The 23,380-nt window shown below is 45.4% G+C and overlaps 1 protein-coding gene across 1 annotated transcript in view; it reads left to right on the top strand.

The window, feature by feature from the left end:
- Positions 1-23,380, top strand: part of MYBBP1A (MYB binding protein 1a) — a 56,051-nt gene that overhangs the window by 6,206 nt on the left and 26,465 nt on the right. The window contains exons 10-23 of the mRNA XM_038158225.1: positions 175-282; positions 868-996; positions 1,715-1,918; positions 2,560-2,668; positions 3,095-3,182; positions 4,231-4,382; positions 5,089-5,178; positions 5,783-5,908; positions 6,601-6,765; positions 7,769-7,926; positions 8,770-8,904; positions 10,116-10,221; positions 12,472-12,603; positions 14,126-14,194. Of these exons, the coding sequence (XP_038014153.1) occupies positions 175-282; positions 868-996; positions 1,715-1,918; positions 2,560-2,668; positions 3,095-3,182; positions 4,231-4,382; positions 5,089-5,178; positions 5,783-5,908; positions 6,601-6,765; positions 7,769-7,926; positions 8,770-8,904; positions 10,116-10,221; positions 12,472-12,603; positions 14,126-14,194 (1,771 nt within the window). The remainder of the gene's footprint in view (positions 1-174; positions 283-867; positions 997-1,714; positions 1,919-2,559; positions 2,669-3,094; positions 3,183-4,230; positions 4,383-5,088; positions 5,179-5,782; positions 5,909-6,600; positions 6,766-7,768; positions 7,927-8,769; positions 8,905-10,115; positions 10,222-12,471; positions 12,604-14,125; positions 14,195-23,380) is intronic.

Below are 23,380 nucleotides of genomic sequence, written 5' to 3'. Positions count from 1 at the left end.
TTGAGAAGATTATATCTCTTCTTTTGTACCTGTTGCTTTGTTACTACATAACTTTGCCAGTTTTGGTGTAAAGCCTCTAAATGTCTGAAAGTCACCTCCTGATGCAGTGGATTGTGCAGTGTATTTATGTAGGGTTAGTGTTCAAACTGCTGATTGTGCCCACCTTATTCAAAGAGCGCAACAGAAGATTGCTCGATTGAGAAGATGGATCATCCACCGACTGGTTAACATCACTGAAAGTGCCACCAGGAAAGAAGAGAGCCTTGTGATGGACATTGCCAGGTGAGATGGATGTAAAGGCACGTATGCTTGGGACAATGGTGTGTAGCTCAGCAGCAGTATTCCAGATAAGCTGTCCCCACGACAATAGGCAAATCCAGTAGTGGAAATGCTCCATAATAAATCACCTAGGAGTTAAGGTTTTGTTTTCAAAATACCTTCTGCACAATCTGACTAACCTGTGTCATAAGTAGATGGCACTTAAAATCACATTAGTCAGTCCCATTTATTTTCAATAAATTTTCCATTCCTGCTTGCCTAAACTGCTTGAAGATATTATTTTTACCAGGTCTTAATAAGTATTTATCTGTCACTTTAAGTGTCTTGGAGAGTATGACCCACATCTGACAGTCTTAGTATTGTGTTTTGTGGCCTCAAGTGTTGGTGCTTCACTTCTGTGAGGTCCTGAGCATCTTTTTCCCTTCTTTACCCTGTGTGTCTTGAGAAAACAGTCTCATTGTAAATATGCTTTTTTCAGTGCTTGGACTTCCTTGAATGAGGAGCTGTTTGGTTTGCATGCATGGGCTGATTTTGCTTTGTTATGACCAATCTGGGTTTTCATTTTGTTCCTATTTCTGTCTATTGTAGGTTTTGCTTCTTCCATGCTTTCTTTGTTGCTAAGAAGAAGAAGAATTCCCAGATAGCTGAGGCTAGTGTCCTTCCATCAGAGCCCCTAAATGAACGGGATCATACAGAGACAGCAAATTACTTCTTTGGGTAAGGATTTGATTGCATGCTTTAAGCTTGGAAATTGCTCTTTTTTCCTGAGGATAAGATCAGCTTGTGAATGGTGTGGCAAGAAGTTTGGAGTGGTAGGCTGCTATTGGAGGATTTCTTCGACTCCAGCACAAGGAAATGGCTTTTTTTATGGAGATGGATTTTTCAAAGATCATGTTTTGTCCATGACAAATGAGTATATATGAGATGATGAGTATATGTGCAGGTGTGGAGTTGAGCTCATACTGCTTTTTCCCATAGTATTTCCATTGCCTCTATTGTAGACTGGAAGGGAAAGGACCCAAGAGGGTGCTGGGATTGTGCTGGAGGCTCTTGGTTTTCTGTCCACTCTGTGTGCAAGGTGCTGGTGACTCCACAGCCCTCCCTGTACTAAGGAAGATGGAGTTGGTAATAGATGCTTTTAGGTGATTGCCAAACCTGAGTAAAAGGAAAGCAGAGGACATGGTGGGACACAGAGTGAGAAGCAACTGAGATTAATAGTGTCCTTGAGATCATCAGATGGCTTGGGGCCACCAAGATAATGAGCTCTAAACTCCTGTCTTGGCTACATGTGTGGGTTGAAAGTTGGGCACTGTCAGTCTGGGCTGCAGTGAGTGACCAGAGCTCTGGGATGAGTGCTTTGCTGGTGGGTGTTACTTTGGACAGTGGGGCCATTTGGTTTCTGTGACAGTAACATGGTGGCTGTCTTTCTTTGCAGGTTACTTCAGACATTAAACACCCTGCCTGTTTTGGGGGATACAGCAAAGGCTGCAGCCTTGAGAGAGAAGCACGTCCATGGTGTGACTGCAGATGGGAAGCTGTGGATCTTTCTCCTTGTTGAGTATGCCAACAAGCTGCTCTCCACTGAGCATGTCAAAGCTGTGAAACCTTTTACCAAGGAACAGAGGGATATCTGGGAGAGGTGAGATCCTTGGGAAACTGGGTGCTGGGTTGGTGAAGTGAGAAAGGTGGGAAAGCCCTGGTCTTGGTTTCTCTTTAGGACAGTAAAAGAGGGGTTATGCTGTCTTTGCCTCGTGGTGCTCTGGTTGCTGTAGCACAGCCATTTCACAGGCAGTGGCAGTTGTTTTTCTTCCCTTTGAGTATCCTGCACCCATGGCTGGGTTTCAGAGTGTCTTTCTTTTCACCCCATTCCTTTCTTCCTCTTCCTTCTATGTGTTAACTATGTGATAGCCATGTCCTTTTCTATTTTTGTTCATCGTCCTTCTCCCAAACATGATTGTAACAGTTTGCTCATCTTTTCTCTTAATAATGCCTGTACAGACTTCTCAATGACTCTTTTCTGAGTTTGATTCCCCATAAAGGTCTAGGCTTGGCTGTGGTGTTAGGAATGTAGTCTGTGCACAAGGGCAGTTTTTTATAACCCACATTCAGTCAGATACTATTATTGGGTTAAGATTGTGTACTAAAAGAGTATCCAATGCCAATAAATTAAATGTTAAGTGCACAAAACAGCACTGTAGTTTTGGTCACGTTTTTCGTCTAGTCACATGAGACGATTTGCTGTTGTAATTGTGAAAAACTCAGAGAGGTTTCTTTCTTCAGAACACTTCAGTCTGTGAAGAATCTGCAGAAGAAGGAAAACAAATCAGACAGTGCTAAAGTTGGTGCTTTCCAACAACTTCTGCTTTCAATGGCCATTCATCTTTTCAAGGTAAAATCTCTGATGAATATTTCTGTAGTATAAAATAGGCTGATAGCTGGGCTTTCTCAACACCAAGATGGGGAGTTTCTCTGTGTTCAGAGATCCAGCCTCTCAGAACCTCTGGCTTCTGAAAATGGGCAACTGGCAGCTAATAAGCTGTGATTCTTACACTGTCTGAAGACATGTAGTGGGCAAAGCTTGGCCTGACCATTAGTTCTGCCCTTGATTTGCTGCTGACTGGAGCAATTTTTACTTAGTTTCATGTTTGTTTGGTTTTTTTTTTTGGTTTTTTTTTTTTTTGCAAAAGAGTTGTAGTAGCTGGTTGTAATATTTGTACCTGTTTGGAGTGGTCCTTAGATTTGGAGCATATTCCTTCTGTTGTTATTGGTAGTGGGGAGTTCTGAGCCTTTTTCCTGTCTGCTTGTGATCAAACAGAATCAGTCTGAAACGGTGGAGGTTCTGAGTGACCTTCTGAACTGCACAGAGAGGGCCTTCAGCAAAGAAGCCAAAAAGAAGAAAACTGGTGAGTCCTTCCTACAGAAGGAAAAGGAGTGGGACTGCTAGTGGTCTGTCAAAGACAGAAGATGGCAGTTCTGCGTTAGTGAAGCACTCTGCATTAGTTCTGGCTTGATGCACTTACCCCCAGGAGAATCCCTTCTTCATTCTCTTTCTGTGCTGTTTTAAGTCTCCTGCTCCAGCTCTGTCTTCATTGTCAGTGGGTTGTGTTCCTGTGTGCCTTGGGAAGGAGAGCTGAGCTCCAGAGCTGCCCTTGTTTGGGTGAGCACTCCCAGGGAGTTCATTCTCCTTGAGTCATTGTTCTGTGTGGGCCAGTGGCTGGTGGTGACCTGGTGGTGTCTGCCTGGCAAAGCTGTGGGCTCCAACACCCAGCAGGCATGAAACTTGTTTCCTTCTTAGCTTGAGTTCTGAGCAAAATAAATGTGTCCTCTGTGTAAACACAGCATGTTTGGAGATGGAGGCTGATCCTTGTTTAGGGCCCATGGATGCTCCAGGTTGGGACTTGACCAGGAAAAAACATGGGTTGATATTTTGATTTCCTTCCAACTGTGGTCTTGTTCTCCTGAAATCCATGTAAATCAACTTGAGGGCACTATGAAAATAAAAGCTGTAATTCCTTAGTGGTTTGGTTGGTTGTAGAGCAGGATTCCCAAAGTTTTGGACTAAAGCACGAATTTCAAATGCCATCACTTTTCATGGGCTGCTGTGACTTCTGATTTCACTGGAAACACTATAAAATGCATATACCTTTACTGACCTGCTGCTAATTGCTTTGATGTGGCCAAGTAGGTGTCAGGCAACTTGCAGAACTGCTAATCTAAGCAATGATTTAATAAATAGTAGCTTTTGTTACGTGGTAAGCCTTTGCAGTGGTCAAAAGATCATTTCAAATATGTTTCTCCCTGTGGTTTTTTCCTCCCAGCCTTCTGGCCTGTGTTGCTGAGTGGTACTTTTAAGAGTCAGCTAGAAGGACAATTTTTATTCCTTGGTGAATTTTTCTGTAGCTTTTACTGATACACCAATGCCTCTTCCTGTCATTGTTTGTTCCTGTGCAGACAACTCGGAGCCAGGATGGGTTGAGGTGATGGTGGAAATCCTTCTCTCCCTCCTTGCCCAGCCCAGCCTCCTCTTACGTCGGATTTCCAAGAGTGTGTTTGTATGGATATGCCCTAGCCTGACCAAGAGGGGCTTGCAGCTGATCCTGGATGTAAGTGAGGCACTAGCAGGGCCTTGTACTGTTTGCCTGTTTTGTCCCTAACAGATGTATGTACAAGCATGTCTCAATTTTGGGTTTAATTTAAAGTCTACTTGATTTAGGAACCGTCCAATGATGTGTGCTACTGAATTTGAGCTGTAATTTAGAGACAGTTTGGGCTATTTTTTGTTTTTGTGGAGGAGGAGTTTGGTTGTTTTTTTACAGGAGCCTGAGATCTGCTAACTTCAAGCTGTATTATTTAATAGTTTTAGGCTGAAGAAATTCCTGGCTCAGTTTATATAACTGGTAGGTTTTATATGTGGGTATAAATGGTAATTTTTTTTTCTAGAAAGGTGCTTTTTTCATAGAGGTGCTACAAATAAGTGACACTAAAAATCTGAATTGTTCATACCACTAAGAAAGGTGATGCCTACTGAGAAAATAATATGTGGATTTCAAAGATGGGCTGTCAGGTACTTTGTTATGAACCTATACTTCTTTTGTAACAAACCAAGGTGTGTGATGCCACCAGCCTCTTCAATTTTCTCCACCTTTTTTTGTTACTTACAGAAAGAACTTGGCATGTTAACAAGTAGAAAGTTAATGCCCTTACTTAAAATTCCATTTTTCAGCTGGTTTACTGTGCTGAATTTTCTGTCTGTTGTACACAAGAAATGGTTAAAAACAAAACAAAACATGCAAGTCCTGTTTTTTGTAGGTTTTTGACCCAAACCAAGAGCAAAATGAAGAAAGTGCAGTCGTTGTGATGGAAGAATCAAACAAAAAGACCAAATCTGCCCAGGACACGGTAATTGTGCCATTGCCAGTGGCAAACACTCCTCATATCCTCAATATTTAGTGGTAATAGATTAACATCATTACTTGAGGAAAATGCTTGTCACTCTATTAAGGTTTATTTTAAAGGTTCAACACACGAATGGCTTGTTGGAAGTGCATGCTCGAGTCTCTTGGCCTGCTGTCGTAGGTGTGGCTGGTTGAATAGATGCCTTTCTGAGAAGAAATAGCTGCATCCTGAAAGGAGCACAGGCCTGTCCTTTTTGCAGCCACAGGCAGAATCGTGGCTGTGATGCACAGCCAGCTGGATTCCTCACATTTTTAAGGACTGTAGAGATTCAAGTCATGAAGCATTACAGGCATCAGCAGAGAGGAGGGTCAGATGGGAGCTGCTCCTTGGAAGCTTCTCTTTGATACTTATTTAATGTGTCTGAGAAGTCTGTATTATATTCCACTTTAGCCCTTGTGGAGACCTGGTACCCCATTATCTGAGGTGTCTGTTCTTGGATCTGAGGGCTAGAAGGAAGGCAGTAGGGGAGGGGAGGGTTGAGGTTTTATTTCTGACAGTTGAATTGGGCTTGTGTGGTGGGCTCAGGAGATGAACTTCCCTTCCTTAGGATGAAGAAGGAAGTGAGGACTCCTCGGATGAAGACAACACTGACAGTGAAGATGAGGAGAGTGAAGAGGTTGATGATAATTTTCGCAGTCAGCTGATGAAAGTTCTCCAAGGAGGGAATACTTTGGTATGTATTCACTGCCTGCCTTGATACAGATACAAGGAGGTTGGGATGGTGAGAGATGATCTAGTAACCCTCATCCTGCCTGAACTCATGCAGTCTCAGCCCTTGCATCCATCTTTGTATGGCACTTGAAACACTCATGGTTCTAGGTGATCTGTGGGAATAAGTCACTTGTCCTTTTATTTATTGTTCATATGTCTTGAGCACTTTAGCTTGTTCAGTCCAGCCTGACACAGCTTGTGCTCCTGCCTGTAATAAATGAGATTGATGAGAACTAAAGCACTGAGGTGCTGTTACGTGTGTTGGCTGGCCTGTGTGGAGGAGTATTCCCTGAAGGCCACTCTGGAGACTTACTATAGTAATGGAGTTTGATTTAATGATCCCAATAAAGGTGACAGGCATAGCAACATATGAAGCTCTTTATTGAAGGAGGAACAGCACAGAGGGAGTCAGGTCAAAACCTCAGCCTTTCCTCTCCTGATTCTCTCCTCATGGTAGTACTGTGCAGCCAGATTACCTGATGGGAGATATAAGTGAGATTTTTCATGGGTCTGAGCATCTGTATTTCCTCCCTACAGTATTATTCTGGGTTAGCTACACCCCTCTTGAGTCTGGTCTTGGCTCTGGTTCCCTCCCCACTGTCCTTCTGAAGTATATGAGTTGATGTGTTGGGTTTTCTCTCCTAAAAACAAAAGGAAGGAGATAAGAGTGATGAAGAGCTGGATGATGAGGCTATGATGGCTCTTGACAAGAACATCTCAGCCCTTTTTGCTGAGCAGCAGAAACGGATCCAGGCGAAGAAAGATGAGAAAGACAGAATGCGGAAAGAGAAGATCCTGCGGAGGGATTTCAAGGCTAAGGTGGGAGACAAGTGTTTGTGTGAAGACCTCTGGCTTAGTAGCATGTCTTGAAGCCTATGCATGCTATGAGCTACCTAGGACATTCACATATGTCATGAGCTCCTGGAAGATGGGACTGATTGTTCTGGCTTTGTACAGCACCTGGCACAGCACTGTTGGGGTCAGTGATTGGGGCTTCACAGGCCTCTTTGGCCAGGATTGTGCTGTCAAAAAGTACATCATGGTTTTCATTTGCTGATCTGAAATGCTTAAATTGATAAGATCCTTTCCCTCAGCTACCCAAAGATGCATGTCAGTTTTTTTTTTTAACTGGACAAGCTTGGTGTTCCTGAATGAGACATACATAAAGTGCCTCGGGTCATTTTGCAACATGAGCTTTTTTTGCCAGTAAATTTGGGGGTTTTGCTAAACCCCGTGGTTGGTTGTGACTGTAATGCTGAGGTCAGGCCGCATGGTGTCAGCATGGACCTTCTGGGACATTCCAGCATCCAGGGACAGCTCCAACTGCTCCCAGACAGAAATGGGAGTCAGGAGTTAGCCAAGGCGGAATAGTGAAGTGAGCCAGTGGCTCTACTGCATTTCCCTTCTGCTGCTGTTCTATAAAAAGGCTGATTTTATGCTGATGTACTGTCTGTAATTCAAGGGGGCTTGCAGGGGTGAGAGCTGTCAGTCAGTGGTGCTAACAGGGACCTGTGCCAGGTTAGAGTGACTGCAGGTCTGGCCAGGTGACACTGATTCTTGTAACTGTTCTTTCTGAATGGTGTCACTGCATGAAATACATTCACAACCAACAGACAACTCTAAATATTCAGTTTCAAATTTTAATTTTCAGTTTCCCATGCCTTAACAGTAGAAATGATACCAGAATATGTACAGATCTCAGCTGTAAATAATTTTCTTCAGCCCCCTCCAGCTGCTCCACAGCCTACTGGTAGGTGCTCTGGGTAAATACATCTTGTTTCCCTGTCTGCTGTACTCCTCACATGGATAACTGTGTTTGCAGGTGTTGGATCTGATTGATGTGTTCCTGGTTAAGCAAGCAGAGAACCCTTTGGTGTTTGATATCATTGAGCCCCTGCTTCAATTGATTGAACAGTGCATGAGCTCTGACTCTGACAAGCAGGAGGTTGACTTCCTCCAGAAAACAGCTAGTATCTTCAAGTAAGTGTCCTTAGACCTCCAGGTGATAGACAATGGCTTTTGATAAACAGCTGTGGTATTGGTTGAACACCAGGAGCTGCTCTTTCTAAGGTTGAAGGCAATTGCTATGCTTAGAGATTGTGTAGGTTAGATTACCAGCACCACACACATACACAGTGCTTAGTGATAACCTGCAGGAAAGGAATTAGGATCTGGATTTTCTGGGCTAAAGGACTTGAAGAGTCAAACCTGTTTGCAGGTGGAAGCATCAAGAACAAACACAGGTACTGCAGGTATGGAGTCATGTCACTGAATACCTCCGTGGGCCTCTGAGCTCTGAGTCAGACCATGCAACAACTCCCAAGGCTTACAGATCTGCTGCTGTGGCTGGAACAAACTCTCAACAAGTTATTTCTGAGACAGGCAGAGTGCAAACTCTCTGTTCAGGGCCAGAAGTGAGGGATGATACCAGCTAGACAGATAAATGCATGCTGTGTCACATGTGTCCTCTGTGTACTGCTTCTTGACATCCTCAGCACTCTAAAGCATTTTCAGTGCTGCTCTCTCCCCAGTTGAGAAGCAGTTGTGAAGTAACAAGGTTTGAGGTAGTCAGTCCCATTTGTGGGAGCTCTGAAGGAAAGTCATCTCTGATGTCTAAATTTGTGCTTGAAGGTGAAGAGTGTTCAGAGTCCTCACTCTTCTTGCCACAGCCATGTGCTGCCCACAGCTAGCATTGTTTGTTACCACTCACTGTGTTCTGGTTTTGCTCTCACTCACCCTGACAGAGTGATGTGTTCCTGGCCATCTGCTCCCCAGAGCTCTGGCTGCAGGTAATGGCTTTGCATTTGTCTCAATGCTGTGCAGGAACTCGCTGTGCCGCAACAAGCAGTACTGCAAGAGAGTGGCCTCCCTGCAGGAGGATGTGCATGATTTACTGCAGAGACTGGTCAAGAAAGCCTGCAAGCACACTGACTCTGCTGTGGCTCTCTACTACTTCAGGTGAGCGTTCACAAGGAGCTTCTCTACTGATGCTGTGAGATCTGAGCAGGTGTGATGTTGTGTGTTTAGAGGTCTGGGAAGCAAGAGCCTTGCAGAAGGTTTGGTACCAGCATCTGTGTCTTACATAAGGACTAGTCAGTCCTGGCAGTCTGAAGCATTTTCAAATATGTCTGTTTTTTGGTGATTGTCTTTTATAGCTTCTGTGATACAGAAATGGCCTGGTGCTGCTGCTGCTGGTGGGAAGTGCTTTCTCGAGGCTTCCTCTGGGAGTAATGCAGTGTGTGTGCTTCAGTGGGGGATGAGTACATTTCCTAATTAATCTGTGGTGATTGTTCTTTAAATGCAGTGTTCACTGTCTCCATGATAGCACAGTGAGGGCAATAGCCATCCAGTCCTGACTGTACATATCAGTTCTCCTTTGCTGTAGAGTACAGAAAAATTAGGATAAGCCAGATAGATATTTGTTAGAAAGAGGAGTGATCCTGCTGTTCTGTGATGTAAACAGGAGTGCCATTTACCAGCAGGTTCTCTTGTGACATGCAGCCAGTTTCATGAGGGCTTTCATACTCAGTCTGGGATTTTTCAGCTCAGCTGTGTGTGCAGTGGGTACCATGTTGCATGGCCAGCCCAGTGCCATCAGTCATTATTGGTTCTGCAGCACATCTCCCCCGTGGCTGTGCAGGAACTGTGGTACCTCTGGCAACATGGGGCTGGCTGTGTATGCTGCATGGCCCCTGGCAGCTTCCCAGCAGTGGCAGTCCTCGGAGCAGTGCCCAGTAAATACTGCATCTTCCACAAGCACAGAGGTCTGCATGCTCTCCCAATGGAGAGTTCTCCAGCCTGAGTTCTTCAACACATGGCAGCTGAGGCTGAGGCCATGCTGCAGCACTGGCTGAGCTGTGCAGGCTCAGAAATCCTGGGCAAGGTGCAGAACTCCTCCAGCAGTGCCAGTCAAAAGCATGAGCTTGAGGAAACAAGGCTGACAGTGGAGATATCTGACTGTGATGACACATAATGAAATGATTCAGCTTCCTGAGATTTCTTTGTCTTTAGGTCTGGCCAGAGTGGGTTAGATTGAGAGAAGGGACCCTCTCAAATTCTGTAACCATCTTTGCTACAGAGTAAGCTGCCTGTGCCACTTGGCCTCTGCCCTTAGGTAGCTTCACTCTGGCGCTGTGGTAACCGCTGTCTTCTCCCCTTTTGTTTTACAGTGCCTCCTTGTACCTGCTCAAAGTGTTGAAAGGAAACGCATCATCAACTGCTCCTCCCCCTGAGCCTGAGAAACAGAGTGACAGCAGAGCAAAGCAGGCATGTCAGGTAAGACATGAGGCTGCTCCTGAGGATGTGTTTTTGCCAGTAAAGCTGCAGTACCTGGTTCTGCTGAGTGAGCCTTCCTTGTTCATTGTCACTGGGCCTGTTGCTTGCAGGTACCTGTCTGCCTGATTTCCATGACACTGAAAAGCTCCCCATACCTTTCTGACCCTCACCCTGCTGGCTTTCACCCTTTCCTGCCTGCTTGCCCATAGGCACAGGGACTGCTGATTCAGTGGATCCAGGTTGATGTCCAAAGAAGCCTCGTGTATTTGTGCTTTCTCCTCCCTGATTTGCTGGTTTTTCCATTAAACTCTGGGCAGTGACTCTTGAGTTTTTTCCTGAGGGTGCTGAGGAGCAGGAAGACACAGAACAATGGTGGATGAGAGTAAACTCCTATTCCCCTGAGGTTTGGGCTGAGGTGAAGGGTGAACAGTGTGTGGAGCAGCCCTGATTTTGGTGGTAGTTGTTTAGAGGGAGACTTCATCTGATTGTGCTGCAGGTATCCATTACTAGGAGACCCTTAGTCTGATCCCCTTTCACTTACTGTCTCTGCTGCATTTCACAGGTCTCAGAGTAGGTCACCCTTTGTATTGGGCAGCCCACTTCAGTCACCTCCACTAGAAACTTAGCAAGCAGTGTCTCAGTCTCAGCAGCTGAGCCTGGCCTTGCCTCTGAGCCCCTCATATTGAGCACAGGAATTAGTGCCTTCATCTTGCTGACATCTTGTGGGGTAGAAAAATAAACAGAGCTCCCTCATGGAAATTACACACATTGAGGTATTACTGGAGGCTGAAAAGACAGCCAGTGTTTCTAGGGCTTAGGGAGAGGTGGAGGGTGTTAATCCAAGTAGCTCCTGTGCAGTGCTGGGCCTTTTGTGAAAGAAAAACAAAATGGGAGATCCGAGGGGAATATAAACAACATACTTGACTTTGAGGCTAGAGTGAGGCATGCTTCACAGCATCCTTGTGCAGTTTCACAGGGAAGCCTCTTATTCCAATGGAGCAGAGCTCTGGTCCTGGCCAGGCAGGGACAGAGCCAGCAGCTGACATGAGCTGCCAGTTTGAGGGAAATGATAGCTCAGTTCCTGTCATGCTGCTGATGCTGACTGACATTCTGTTGAGGCCAGGGAGGTTTTGCAGTGGGAAACCAGAGACAGAGGTATGGTGTGTTTCACAAAGCTGTGCTTTGTGAGCACAATTTGGAGCTTTTTAATAAGCAGGAAAGTGGAACTAGAGCAGACACTAGGATGCAGTAGCCAAACTTACAGAAAAACTATAGAAGAAATTTTTTTCAGTAAATATATGCATGGAAGGAGAAATCTTTCCCCTGCAGATGTGTGTATCAAATAAGTGCTGAGTAGAGACACTCAACTAGAAAAACTGAGGTCATGTTTCAAGACCTATCTTCATTGTTCCACTTTAGCCCGTGTTCAGCTGCAGTAGCACTGGGAGTTTGACCTGAGAACAGGACACCACGTTAACTTGGCTTTAGATTTCCATGGGGCTGTGGAAAAATTCCTTGGGCAAAGGTTCACTGCTGTGAAGATTACAGCTTTTTCCTCCTAATTTTTCACTCTTCCCAAAAAGCAGTACTTCCCTGGCAGTATGAGAACAGTCAGGAATGTTGGGATGCAGTGCTCCACACTTGGCTCTACCATGACTCCTGTTTGTTTAGATCCGTGTAGCCTGAGCAGGTTGCTGTGTGTCTGGGATTCTGGCTTCCCACCAGAGGGGGATATTGGAGCACGGACACAGTTTTGGATTGCTGGATCCTTGATCAGTGCTAGGGCTTGCATGCTGAGTACCTAGGAGTCCTGGACATAGGTGCTAAGTGTATGTAGATACAGATATGTACATACACTAAAATCTACAGGTGCAAGTAGCTCTTCAGCTGAGAACAAACACCATGTGCACAGCCCAGCTACTGCAGGACGGGCTTGCAGTGCCCTGTGAGCCTCGTGTACTAGACATGCCAACCACAAACCTAGAGCACAGCCCCCACACTACATGGAGTGTGTGTAGTCCTACTAGGAAGCTGTGCTGCCCTTCAGTGACAAGGTCATATGGCTGTCAGTGCCTGAGAGAGCATATTTGGGGCCCACTTGGCTGTTTATTCATGGTTCTGTGTCGTGTCTCAAGCATAACTAGTTGTTGGGAAAACCTCTTAGGACTGATGAAAGTTAATTTATTCGTTGTTAGTGATTCATTCTTGTATTTCACTGGAAATGCTTTTGTTCTGTGTTGCTCCCTGCAGCTTTTGAACCCAGGCTGTTTGGATGTGAAGAAGGTGGTTGCTGTCTATCAGCAGGCACTGACCCAGTTCCTCAGCAAACGGAACAGTCCCCTCACATGCTCCATGTTCCATGACCTCTTCAAACGCTTCCCAGTAAGTGCTGCTGCCTGTGTTGTCTGCTGCTGGCTCCAAAGTATGACTATAATTCTGGGCAAAGTAGGGAGAGACACTTCTCTGCTTTATTGCAGACTTTTGAAATTGCTGTGAGGTTCCCTTGGGTTCTCACCTGTTCAGACTCTTAAACTCTGACTCAGTTTTTATAGCAACACTGCAGGAGGCCAGGATCTTATTTATGGTTTGGACTGGGATACTGCATGCAGAAAGCAGGTGAACAGCAGGCTGCTCTTTAAAACACAGCCTAAGAAGCTTTACTTTTTTACCAGTATTCAAGACAACATGGATGAGCAAGGTTTGCACAAAGGCAAAACAGGTCACCTTGCTTGAACAACCAGTGTAGCTCCTGTCCAGCTCTGCTCCCACTGCATGCTCAGTTTCTCAGTTTTCTTCCAGGAAGGCTGAGGAGTGTGAAGTCTAATTGGAGTCTAATCTTCAAGCCTGATATTCAGACAGTGCAAGTGTCTGAAATGTTTGAGGTATTTCCTGCAAGCTTGATCCAAGCCTGGGGCTGGTCTCTTCTATGAGGACAGCCGGTTTTTGAGAAACAGGCCATGGGCCTGAATGTCATACAGTTCTTCAGGGGTTTTTAGGTCAGAGCAAGCTAGAGACAGCTGCCAAAAGCCCTTTCTCCAAACCTTTTAGAATTGATGTGTGATGTGAGGGAGGGAGGAGATGTAGGCTTGTGTAACAGGGGAAGGATGCTTTCAGATTGAGGACTCCATCCAGGAGAGAGTTCCTGTGCTTGCCTGCTTTCTTAGGGCACTGGCCCACGATGCCTTGTACCTAAGTTTGAGAAATGGAGGGGAAGCAGGGCTGTGTGTTGCCCACACGGACAGCAAACTTAAGATCCCATCTGCAGTTTTCTAAAGCCTCTGGATTCCATATAACTGTTCCTTGTAGAGTTATCTTTTAAAATCACCACATCCACATGTCTTTCTGAATACCTCCAGGGATGGTGACTCAACCATTGCCCTGAGAAGCCTGTGCCAGTGCCTGACAACCCTTTCAGTGAAGAGATTGTTCCTTATACCTAATATAAACCTCCCCATGTGCAACTTTAGGTCCTTTCCTTTTGTCCTGTCATTTGTTTCCTGGGAGGAGACCAACCCACACCTGGCTACAGCTCAACATGTTCCTCTTTGTCTGGGACTGGGGCTGTGCACAATGTGAATAGACACTATGGAAAGTGTCAGCCAAATGCAGACTTCAGTTTTCACTTGGCAGAGCACAGGGGGTGAAAAATACTTGCCTGATTTTTCCAGGTGAAAAGAGGTGAAGAGTTTTGCTGCTGCTTTTTGTTGTGATCAAAATTTCACTCAGAGCTGGTGCGAAAAAAGCTGTTAATTTTCAAATAAACTGTTGCTGGTTTCTGGGCATTTCTCCTTTTTGTGTCATTTTCTTCTTACTCAGGAGGCTGTGTAAAGTATAGACTGTTTTGCTTGAAAAACAAACCTGTCAGCCAACCACTAATGAGAGACTGTGTCTTTCTTTGTTACAGATCATGTGTAAGCCATTAGTAGATACTCTGGTTGAGTTTATCACAGCAGCAGCCAGGCAACATCAGCAGGTAAGAATGAAAGTAAACAAACAAAGCTGTATAACAGTCAGTCAGAGAAGTAACTTAAACATGGCAGCTCAGATGATTTTTAATACGTTTATAATAGACTTTTAGGGCTGCCCAATTTTGGAAGTGGCTTTCAGGGGGGCAGAGCTTTTGCAAATACTGCCTTGCTGCTCCAGGGGTGTGAAGTTGTGGAAGTGCCACACAGTGTATCCACAGTCATGGGGGTTCTTTGGTAGCATCTCCTTTAAAAACTGCCTGCAGCTCTCAGGGTTGAGGCCTGATTGTAGTAGGGGTTGACTCCAGTTGCTTATTCCTTCATGACCTCCTTCTTGGTAAGATGTTCCTTGGTATTAATGGAGTATGCCTTAGTCCCTGCCTCCTCATGCTACCTCCAGGTCAGGTTCTTGAGCCTGTTCTGTGCCTTGCTGGCTGTCCTGCATTTCAAAGTCTGTGTGCTGCTGTATTTAGTTTAAAACCACCTGTACCACAGATCTGATTTGTGATGGTTGGTTGCCTGTGCCTGACTAACACAAAATTAGTGGAGCCTTATCAATAAAACATTGCAGGGTGAGTGCACAGCTCAGTGTTGCTGGAGCAGGGAATGAGGCCTGTCTGGATTTTCACTGCACTGGGGGGGCTTCCACATAGCTAATAACCAAAACCCCTCTAGGCCAGTAGCACTGTCTCAAACTTTCCCACCCCCCAGCTGTAGCCTGTCTGTCCCCTGCTGAAGTGCATCCTAGATTGATCTCCCTGTGTCAAAAATAGCTGTTTTATTGTTTCTGATCATTGGAGGGAATGTGAAGGGGTAGGTATGTGTTTACAGTAGGGCTGCTTTACATTGTCAGTGTAAATTGCAGTTCAGACTCTTTCACCCAACAGGAATGGCTTTGATTTAAAGAACACCCAAAAAAAAAAAAGAAAGAGTGAATTGAGCTATTAATAATTTCAGTGGATGCTAATAAGGATGTGTTACACAAACAACAAATTAATTGTAGGGCACGTACTTGATCCCATCCTCAAGAGACCAGAACAGCATCCCAAGCAGACAGCTCCATTATGTGGAGCTTCCATTATCTTTGCTTCTCCACAGGGAATAGCATTCTCCTTCTTTCCAGGGCTTCCACCAAGCTGTTCAAGCTTTGTTTGCAGAGCCTGTTTGCCTGTGGGTGGGAGGAGTAGGGGAGGACATGTGGAGTGTGTGGGCACAGAACATGGATATACTGCTGTTCAAACAAAGGCACATGGAGAGTGAGCTCTGGAAAGCCTGTGCAGCTTGGAGTTGCAGCTTTACATTTTTTACACAGTGCTTCCTTTTCAGGAATTCTGGATTCCCAGCATCAAATGTCCAGTTTGTCACATCTCAGTTAAATTTTCCCACTGATTCTCAGTGCAAATGTGTTTTGGGGTATCCTAATGGGTAGGGTAGAAGTCAGGCTAGGTGGGTATATATGGCAAAGTGATGTGGGTAAAGAAGGGGGGTAACTTCTCCCTAGCAACCCCTGGGAATATGAGGTGGAGGGACTCAGCTTCCAAAAGGGCTGTACTAACTCAGGGGTCCTGAAAACACTAAAGCTCTCAGGATACTCTGAATTTGGCCAGCCCTGATGACTGAGGGGCAGGTGGGGTGGTCTTCCACTTTTAGCCCTGAATATTGGCTTCTAATCATTAAACAGGCTTAGTCCAGGGACTGGAGGTTTAATTCCTGTTTTAACACTCCTCTTGTTAGTGGTGATTGTTCTGGGTATGGCTGCTGCATCTGTATGGACAGCTAATCCCACTGGGATTCTGACTTCCTGGCTCTGCAGATGGCTTTAGCAGGGTGTCCAGGGTCACACCAGGTGGGAAGAGCCATGCTCTGCACAGGAGGGTGGAGGCTCAGCTCTGGGCAGGTGTCTTGTGTTGGCCTGATAACAAACCCTGGGGTTCTGGGCCAGCAGGGCTGCTGGCCACTGTCCCAGCCAGCCTGGGGGACAAGGAGATGCACCTTCAGGATGAGCTTTAAGGTAGTTGTGAACAAAATGAAAAGTGATTTGTGAAGAGGATGTGAGGGGACTGCTCCTTCCTCCTTACCCTATATACCTGGAAGTTTGTGAGAGCAGCATGGAGGCAGGGAGTCTGTTCCACATCTCCCCTCAGCCAGACTGGTCCCTCTTTTTAGACCCTCTAAGTATAGATCTTGTGGCCACTGGCCTACATGGCCAGCTCTTACTTTGAGAAGATCTGCTCTTGCTGGGGCCTCTAGAGTAAGGTTAAACTTGATCATTAAGTGATTCCTCTGGGCCAGCCTGGCTGAGGTGGTTTGCAGAACGTTGTGCACAGCAAGGCCTGGGGTCTGGTTAAGGAACAGCAGACCTGGACTGTGTGTGCACTGTTGTTCCTGTGCCTGCTGCAGGACTGTCAAACTCAGTTTCTGGGCAGAGGTAGCAGAGAAGAGCCTGTGGGAAATGCAGGAGCCATTCAGATGCTGCTCAGCTGGCACTGGCTTGGAGAGGAGCAGTGTGGCCTCTCCAGCCACAGCCATTAGTCCTGGGGACCTCCCTGCCTGCCTGCTGCCCAGGTGTTCCTGCATTTACATCACAAAATGGGACATGAGGGTGATTTGGCTGAAAACTTACCTTGCCCTTGCCCTCATAGTTTTTCCCCTCCTTTTGCCATGTTAAAGTTAACTTCAGTCAATTCACTTACAGCAGAGGGACAATCTGTTCAGGGGCAGGAGTGTCTGGCTGAAAGCTGTGATTTATTTCATCAGAGGCAGTGCTCATTAACGTGAAATTATAGTTTCTGTGAAGTCAGTACAAGAATATTGTAAAGAAGAGATTGTATGTGGACTTTTGGCTGTAGCTGATGCCCCAGGCTTGCAGTGGGTCTTGCACTGCTGCAGCCTTTCTGTGCATCCTGTGTGCCTCAGTCGGTCACCTCTAAAACCTGGAGAGCAGCAAACCCTCAGCAGCAGTGCTGTGTCTTTACAAGCAGAGGTGTTTGTAGCTATTGGATTGGGAGCTTCTTTCCTTTGGCCTGGGTGTTTGCTGTAGAGTGTTTTGGAGATATTCCAAGGTTGCATCTTGATGCAGAGTTTAGCAAAAGAAAAGGAAGCTTTAAAACTTTAGCTCGTGTGACTGACATTGTCAGCCCTCTCCCTCTGACACTGTTCCTACATGCCTAAAGGAGCAGTGAGGTTGTTCAGCTCCATGTTGAAGTAATTTGTGAGATAAAACGGCACTTTAGCGGGGGGGTGAGAGCTCTCAAAGCAGTTTTAAGTGTGGCTCACTTAAAGTGATTGGGTTGGTAAGTTTTCTCAGCAGTAAGCTCAACCTGTGTAACAAGTTTTAAACTGGAAAGGTGAATTTGCAGTGGTCTTACTGGGACTGAAGCTCATACCTCTGGCCAAGTTCTGCTCCTCTGATGTTACTACTGGGGCACAGATGCCTGCAGGGGACAGAAATGCAGCAGTTTCCCTGGAAAAGGAAAGAGATGGAGGGATTGGTGTTATTTCTGAGTGGGGAAACAAAGGCAAGGGATGTTTTAACCAGAGAAGGGGGGTTGTGTCCCACCCTGAATTCATTCAGCCCCTGTTTAAACCTCTACATCAGAAAGATACAAGGTGTGTGTGACAGTGGATTTGCAAAACCACCTTGCTCCAGGCAGCTCATGCTTCTCAGCTGGAATTCTCACCCATTGTGAGACCACCCTGGCTGCAGGAGCCTGTGACTCTGCTCTGCTAGTTCAAATTCATTGTGCCTGTGGCAGCTGGTGCTCTGAGTGCTCAGTGATATTGGCTGGCCTGTTTTCAAACTCTGCCTTTCTTCAAGTGGGAAGTTTTAAGTCCCAAACATGCCTGTGTGAAAGTTAAAATGCTTCAGGCTTAAAAAAAAAATAGTGTTTGGTTGTCACTCATTTATTGAACTGAGAAATCTGGTGGGGTTTGTGATGGTTTGGGTGGGGTTTTTTTGTTTGTTTTGTTTCGTTTGTGGGCTTTTTAATTTAGTTTTTTTTCTACAGTAGCAGTTGGGATGCCTTTCACAAACTTTTGTTGATCCTTGCCATCCCATATGTATATTAAACTAACATATAACTTAAGGCTGTACTGTCTTCTCAGAATATGGCCTGCCTCATCCCTGCCATGTGTCCCTGCAGTGCTGTCTCTTGTAGAAAGAAGTGACTAGAAACTATACACAATCACTTGATTGCAAGCAGCAACTGTGAAGCTTTTCAAGAGCACCTTTAGAGTGGGAGAAGTGCTACAAGTTAAAGTAAAAAAAGGAAGAAAGAGGTAAAGAATGACTTTGTAGTGCAGTCTAATCTAAGTTGTTGAATGCAGTTCTGCAGACTGAGGTGCTGAGAATCAGTCACACTGTGACCTTGTCCTTGCAGAAATGTCTTCAATGGCAGGAGAATGGGGCCAGTGCCCACATCACTGTGGTGGGAATAGAGTATAAGAAATGTGTAAAAAGCAGCTTTACCCCCAAAGAGTTGCAGCCAGGCCAATTATCCAAGATCAGAAACAGGTTTGACTCCCAGCTGTAACCAATAAGGAAGAACAGTCCTATAAGACAGGGAGAACTGGGACCTAGAGTCAGTTGCTGTCTGGGCTTTGAAGAAGAAGGAGCAGTGTTGAGAACTACCCATGAGAAATCTCTGAGAAGGTATGGGACTCTTGCAATAAGATAGCAACGTTTTTACAATGAGAACACAACACATCACAATGTTTTTGTACATCCAGGCAGCTCTGAGAGCTTTCCCTAAGGTGCTACACCAGAGTGAAGTGCAGCTGCCATTCCTGGAGGGCAGTGACCAGGCACACCCTGGTGCTCTGAGTGCTCAGGTACAAGTGGCAGCTGGGGAAAGAGACCCAGGGATAACTGGTATGGGAGAATGACAGCCCATCACAAGGGGAGCTTGCATTGTCCCTTTGAGTTGTCCTGGTGCTAGTGAGTTGTGCTAAGTGTCTGGCACAGATGATCTCACTGGCAGTGCAATTAGCCACCAGAACGTGTGTGGTGCTGACAGCATGGGGGAGGCTTGTGCTGTTTCAAGGATGAGGGATGTTCCTGTCAGCCTGATGTCTTCCACAAGCACTAAACATATTCTCTCACATTCTGTTAGGAGAAAAACGTGTGTGAGCTAGTCCTCACTTCCTCCTCTCTTAGGACAATTCATTCTTACTGCTGCAGTTGCTTTCCAGGAGACTTGACCTTCACATTGCTTCCTTGTGCCTGTTTCAGTGGGTGTAGTGTTGCTCTTTCAATATGCACAAAAGCCTGTTTTTTTAGTTTGTGCTGATGGAGCATAAACCAGGAATCAAGATATGTTTAATTTAATGATTATTGCATGACTCAGCTACATACCAGAATCCTCCTGAGCCTTAGGTGAGGAATGTCTTCCTGGTTTATTTTTAGCTGTATTGGTCTGATGAGCAGAGCTACAGTAACATCTGATTCTGTAATTGTGCAGTCCTGGGCTGTCCCTGGGCTGATGCTGTTGCAGCACAAACCCCTCAGTGCTGCACTGGTGGTAATTGTGGTGAGGTTCTCACTGCAGTATCCCCCCATTCCCATTCATGGGGACTGGATGAGTCCATGAGCTAATGTTTCTACCCTAAAAACTCTCTGTGAGTGTGAGGATCAGGTAAAGAGGGAGAAGTGTGGCTCCTTGCACTGCAGTGCCCAGGTGTGCTGCTGATGCAGGCTCATGCAGGCAAGGGCACCTGCCAGCTCCCAGCTGGAAACAGGCTGGAGCACAGCCTCTCTGGAAGCCTGGCCTGGAACAGCTGTGCTTTTCCCTGAGAGGTCCAGCTTTGGCCAGCAGCATAGGAACCAGTTTGGAAATGAGCACTAATAAATGAAAATTACTGCTGCCAGGAGTAAGATCCTCTCTCCATCTTGCTCGTGGCAGGCACTTAAAACCTCTCCTAGTATGAAACTTTTTCCATGGGTTTACAGAAATGGATTAATATCCATCCCTTGTTCTTTTTCTTTTGGGAAAAGCACTGGGAGTGTACACATCAACACAATTGCTAAGAGCCTCTGCAATGACTTTTGCACTGTGGTCACACATCCATTTGAATACATTCCTGCCTTCTTATTTACATTCAAAGCTGTATTGATTGAGGATGTTGCAGTAGCTGGAAGCATAATGAGACTATATTTGTCCATCAAGTGAGTTTATTTTCTGTGATTTGGCTGGAACTCTGCAGAGCTGATGTAAGTGCAGAGCTGTCATGAAACTAATAAAAGTAATTTTACTTAGTGTGGAAATGAGAATGGGCACTGAGACAGAGTTCAAAATGTCATCTTATGTCATACAGATTCATTAGTATTTCAGAATGTGTTTTTATAAAGCTGTCTGTGACAAGGAACCCTTTAAGATCTATCTAATAGAGAGTGTATTTTAGGTAAGTTGCTAATTAATCATGGTGCTTTGGCAGTCTCCCCAAAGAGATCAAACATGTATAGACAGAATTTTACAGAACTGAAGCAGGTCTATGCTAGAGCTGCTGTCACCAGAAGAGTAAAATATGATCCCAGGTTCCTGCCAAAGAGGTCTTGGCTGGTTGACAGTTGTCCTTCTGAACAGTTTATGTTCTACGTAAATATCTAAGTTAAAAATTAATTAAACTTTAATACAGCAGGAGCAGGGAAAGTGCTGCAAAGCCTCAGAAGCCAGCACCCCTCTGTGTGAGTGTTTGGGAGTATTTCACTTCATGCTGGGGGAGATGAATGGATCCCCACGTTAATGCACCATGCCCTGCCTGTGTGCTCACAGATAGCTGCCAGCAGGTAGTAGAGGAAGAGCTTGTTATGGAACATTTTGCATAAGCTGTTACTAAAAATGAAGCCAAATAAACTTCCCCAGATAAGAACCAGCACCAGTTCAGCTCTACCTCCTGTGCATGAGGGATGAGCACTGGGCAGGCAGCTGGTGAGAGCTGAGCAGTGGGCCTGAGTGAAGGCTCCCTTCCTTCAGAGCATCCTCTGTCCCTTGGCATGGTCACACACCCTGTGCCCGTGTCCTCTGTGAGGTGTCACTGATGGTCAGACCCTCAGGAGGTGAATTGTCCCCAGGCAGTGAGATCCAAGGGATGCAGTGCTGGAGGGGCTGTTGCCTGTCAAACCCATCCTTTTCATCTTCCTTAGGTCAGTACGTGCCCTCTCCTCAATAAAAAGAAATCATTTGCAGCTGGAAAATCTATGTCAAACTGACATGCTTTGGCTCCAGTCAGTGTCCTGTTGCTGTTTTTATTTTGTGTAAGAGGATGGTTGAGGAGAATCTGTGTTTTGCAAGGTGATGCTGAACTATGGGTGGGCTCTTGGGCATTTTTCATCTATTTCATCACAAACCAGCAAAGCCCTGTGACATGAACTAGCTCTAGATATGTAAACTGTCCACTGAAGTTGAAGGGAAAGCAGTTGAATGCTTAGATGCTTTGCTGGGTCAGAGCCAGAGTGCTCTACATTTTTGTGTAGATATTTTCAGTTCCCAGACCTTGAGGATGGTTGTGCATGTGGATGATTGCATCCCAGCCTTGCATTTTTGAGAGTGTTTCTTGCAGTGGGATTGCACAGTAAAACCATTTTCCTTTGATGAGCAGGGGAACTTTGACAGCATCTATAAATAGTCTCTGTTCTTTGGAAAGGTGTCTGATGCCACAGCAAAACATGTCTCCCTGAGGAATTGCTTTCTAGGCTGTGTTTCTCTCCAACTTGTGTGAGATGGTTGAAAATTTAAAAGGTGTGTTTACATTTTTCAGGTCCTCCTGACTGCATTAAAAGCTGAGTGCTCAAAATCCCATGGCATAAGTTCTCACTTGTATTTGCATTGAGAACTTGGTGTGGTTGTGGTTTATTTCAGTTTAATGTGGATTCCCTGTCACTGAAACTGCAGGGTCCCTTGGGAGCATCATACATGTTGGGAGCTGTTTGTGTTTGTTTGTTTTTCCTTCATACAGTTGTTTGGTTTTTTATTATACTTCTTGGTGCCTTCTAAGGGCCTCTGTCTTTTGCCAGAAGTGTCTACAGAAGTGTCAGACACGTGCCTGCATTGCCCACAAACAAATCCTTAGTGATACCAGCATTAATTGACTGGCACAGAGATACTGCCCTGCTATCTCTGTATTCCACCATGCTCAGTGTAGCACAAGCAGAACATGAAAATCTTCTGTTTTTTGTGATTCTGGAGATCTAGGGTGTATTTATTCTGCTAACTGCTGTTCAGCTGATTGTGCTGATGATCATGTAGCAAATCCTCAGTAATGGAGAAAACATTCTAGTTTGTTGCTGGGAAGAAATAAGAAAATTAAAAGGTCACATAAACTCCAATTCTTGCTGTAGACACAGCTGCTGGTAAGAGCTGTCCAAGGAGGGAAGTGCTCCAGAGCAGTAACAGCCCTGCATGTAGGATGGACTTGCTGGGTTAGATCTAAACCATATTGCAGTGATTTTCCAACTCTGAGTAATTTCCTAGCCTACTAAATTAAACTTGCCATCTGACACATGGGGAGTTGATAGTTTTTAAAAAGCAAGTTGATAGTTTTTAAAAAGAGATTGAGCCACCCAAGTGTGTTGTGCTCAGCCTCCCAAACACAGCCCCTCCAACAGTTTGAGGAGTAGGTGTTTGTGTGGAGCAAATGGGAAAAGTTTGCTCAGAGACAAGGTCATTACCATGTGTTTAATAATGGCATAACAAACACAGGAGGGGAAGAAGTGGCTGTGGTGTGAGAAAATGAGCTACTCTCAGTCATATGGACTCAAGATATATTAGTGTTGCAAAATACAAAAAAATTTCAGGATGGAACCCTGTTGAAGTTCTGGGGAATGATTTATGTTCTCTTTACAGGGGATCTTGGTGTGGGAGTACTGTGAGGTGTGTTGGAAGGGTGTTTTGTTGGCAAGTGAAAAAAGATTGGGGCTTCTGCAGCATGAAATGAAATGCCAGTCTGGGCTCTGCTCACTGACAAGGATGTCCCTGAGTGTTTGTGTACCAAGTGGCAGGTCCGTTTTTGTTGTAGTATGGGGGTGTGGGAGTTGTGGGGTTTGGCTGCTTCTCTTTCTGCTTTCCCTTGGCACTTATTAAAATGCCACTCTGCAAAAGCTGAAGCACAAGAAAGGAGTTCAGGTGGCTCTGCAGGATTTCTCAGCAGCCTCCACACAGAACAGGGTTTGCAGCCCTGTCCCTCTTCCCAAGGGGACT

Source organism: Motacilla alba, chromosome 19 (genome assembly GCF_015832195.1).
Source record: "Motacilla alba alba isolate MOTALB_02 chromosome 19, Motacilla_alba_V1.0_pri, whole genome shotgun sequence".
Classification (NCBI taxonomy): domain Eukaryota; kingdom Metazoa; phylum Chordata; class Aves; order Passeriformes; family Motacillidae; genus Motacilla; species Motacilla alba.
The sequence above is the reverse complement of the archived record's forward strand: the minus strand, read 5'-3'. Positions and strand labels throughout refer to the sequence as shown.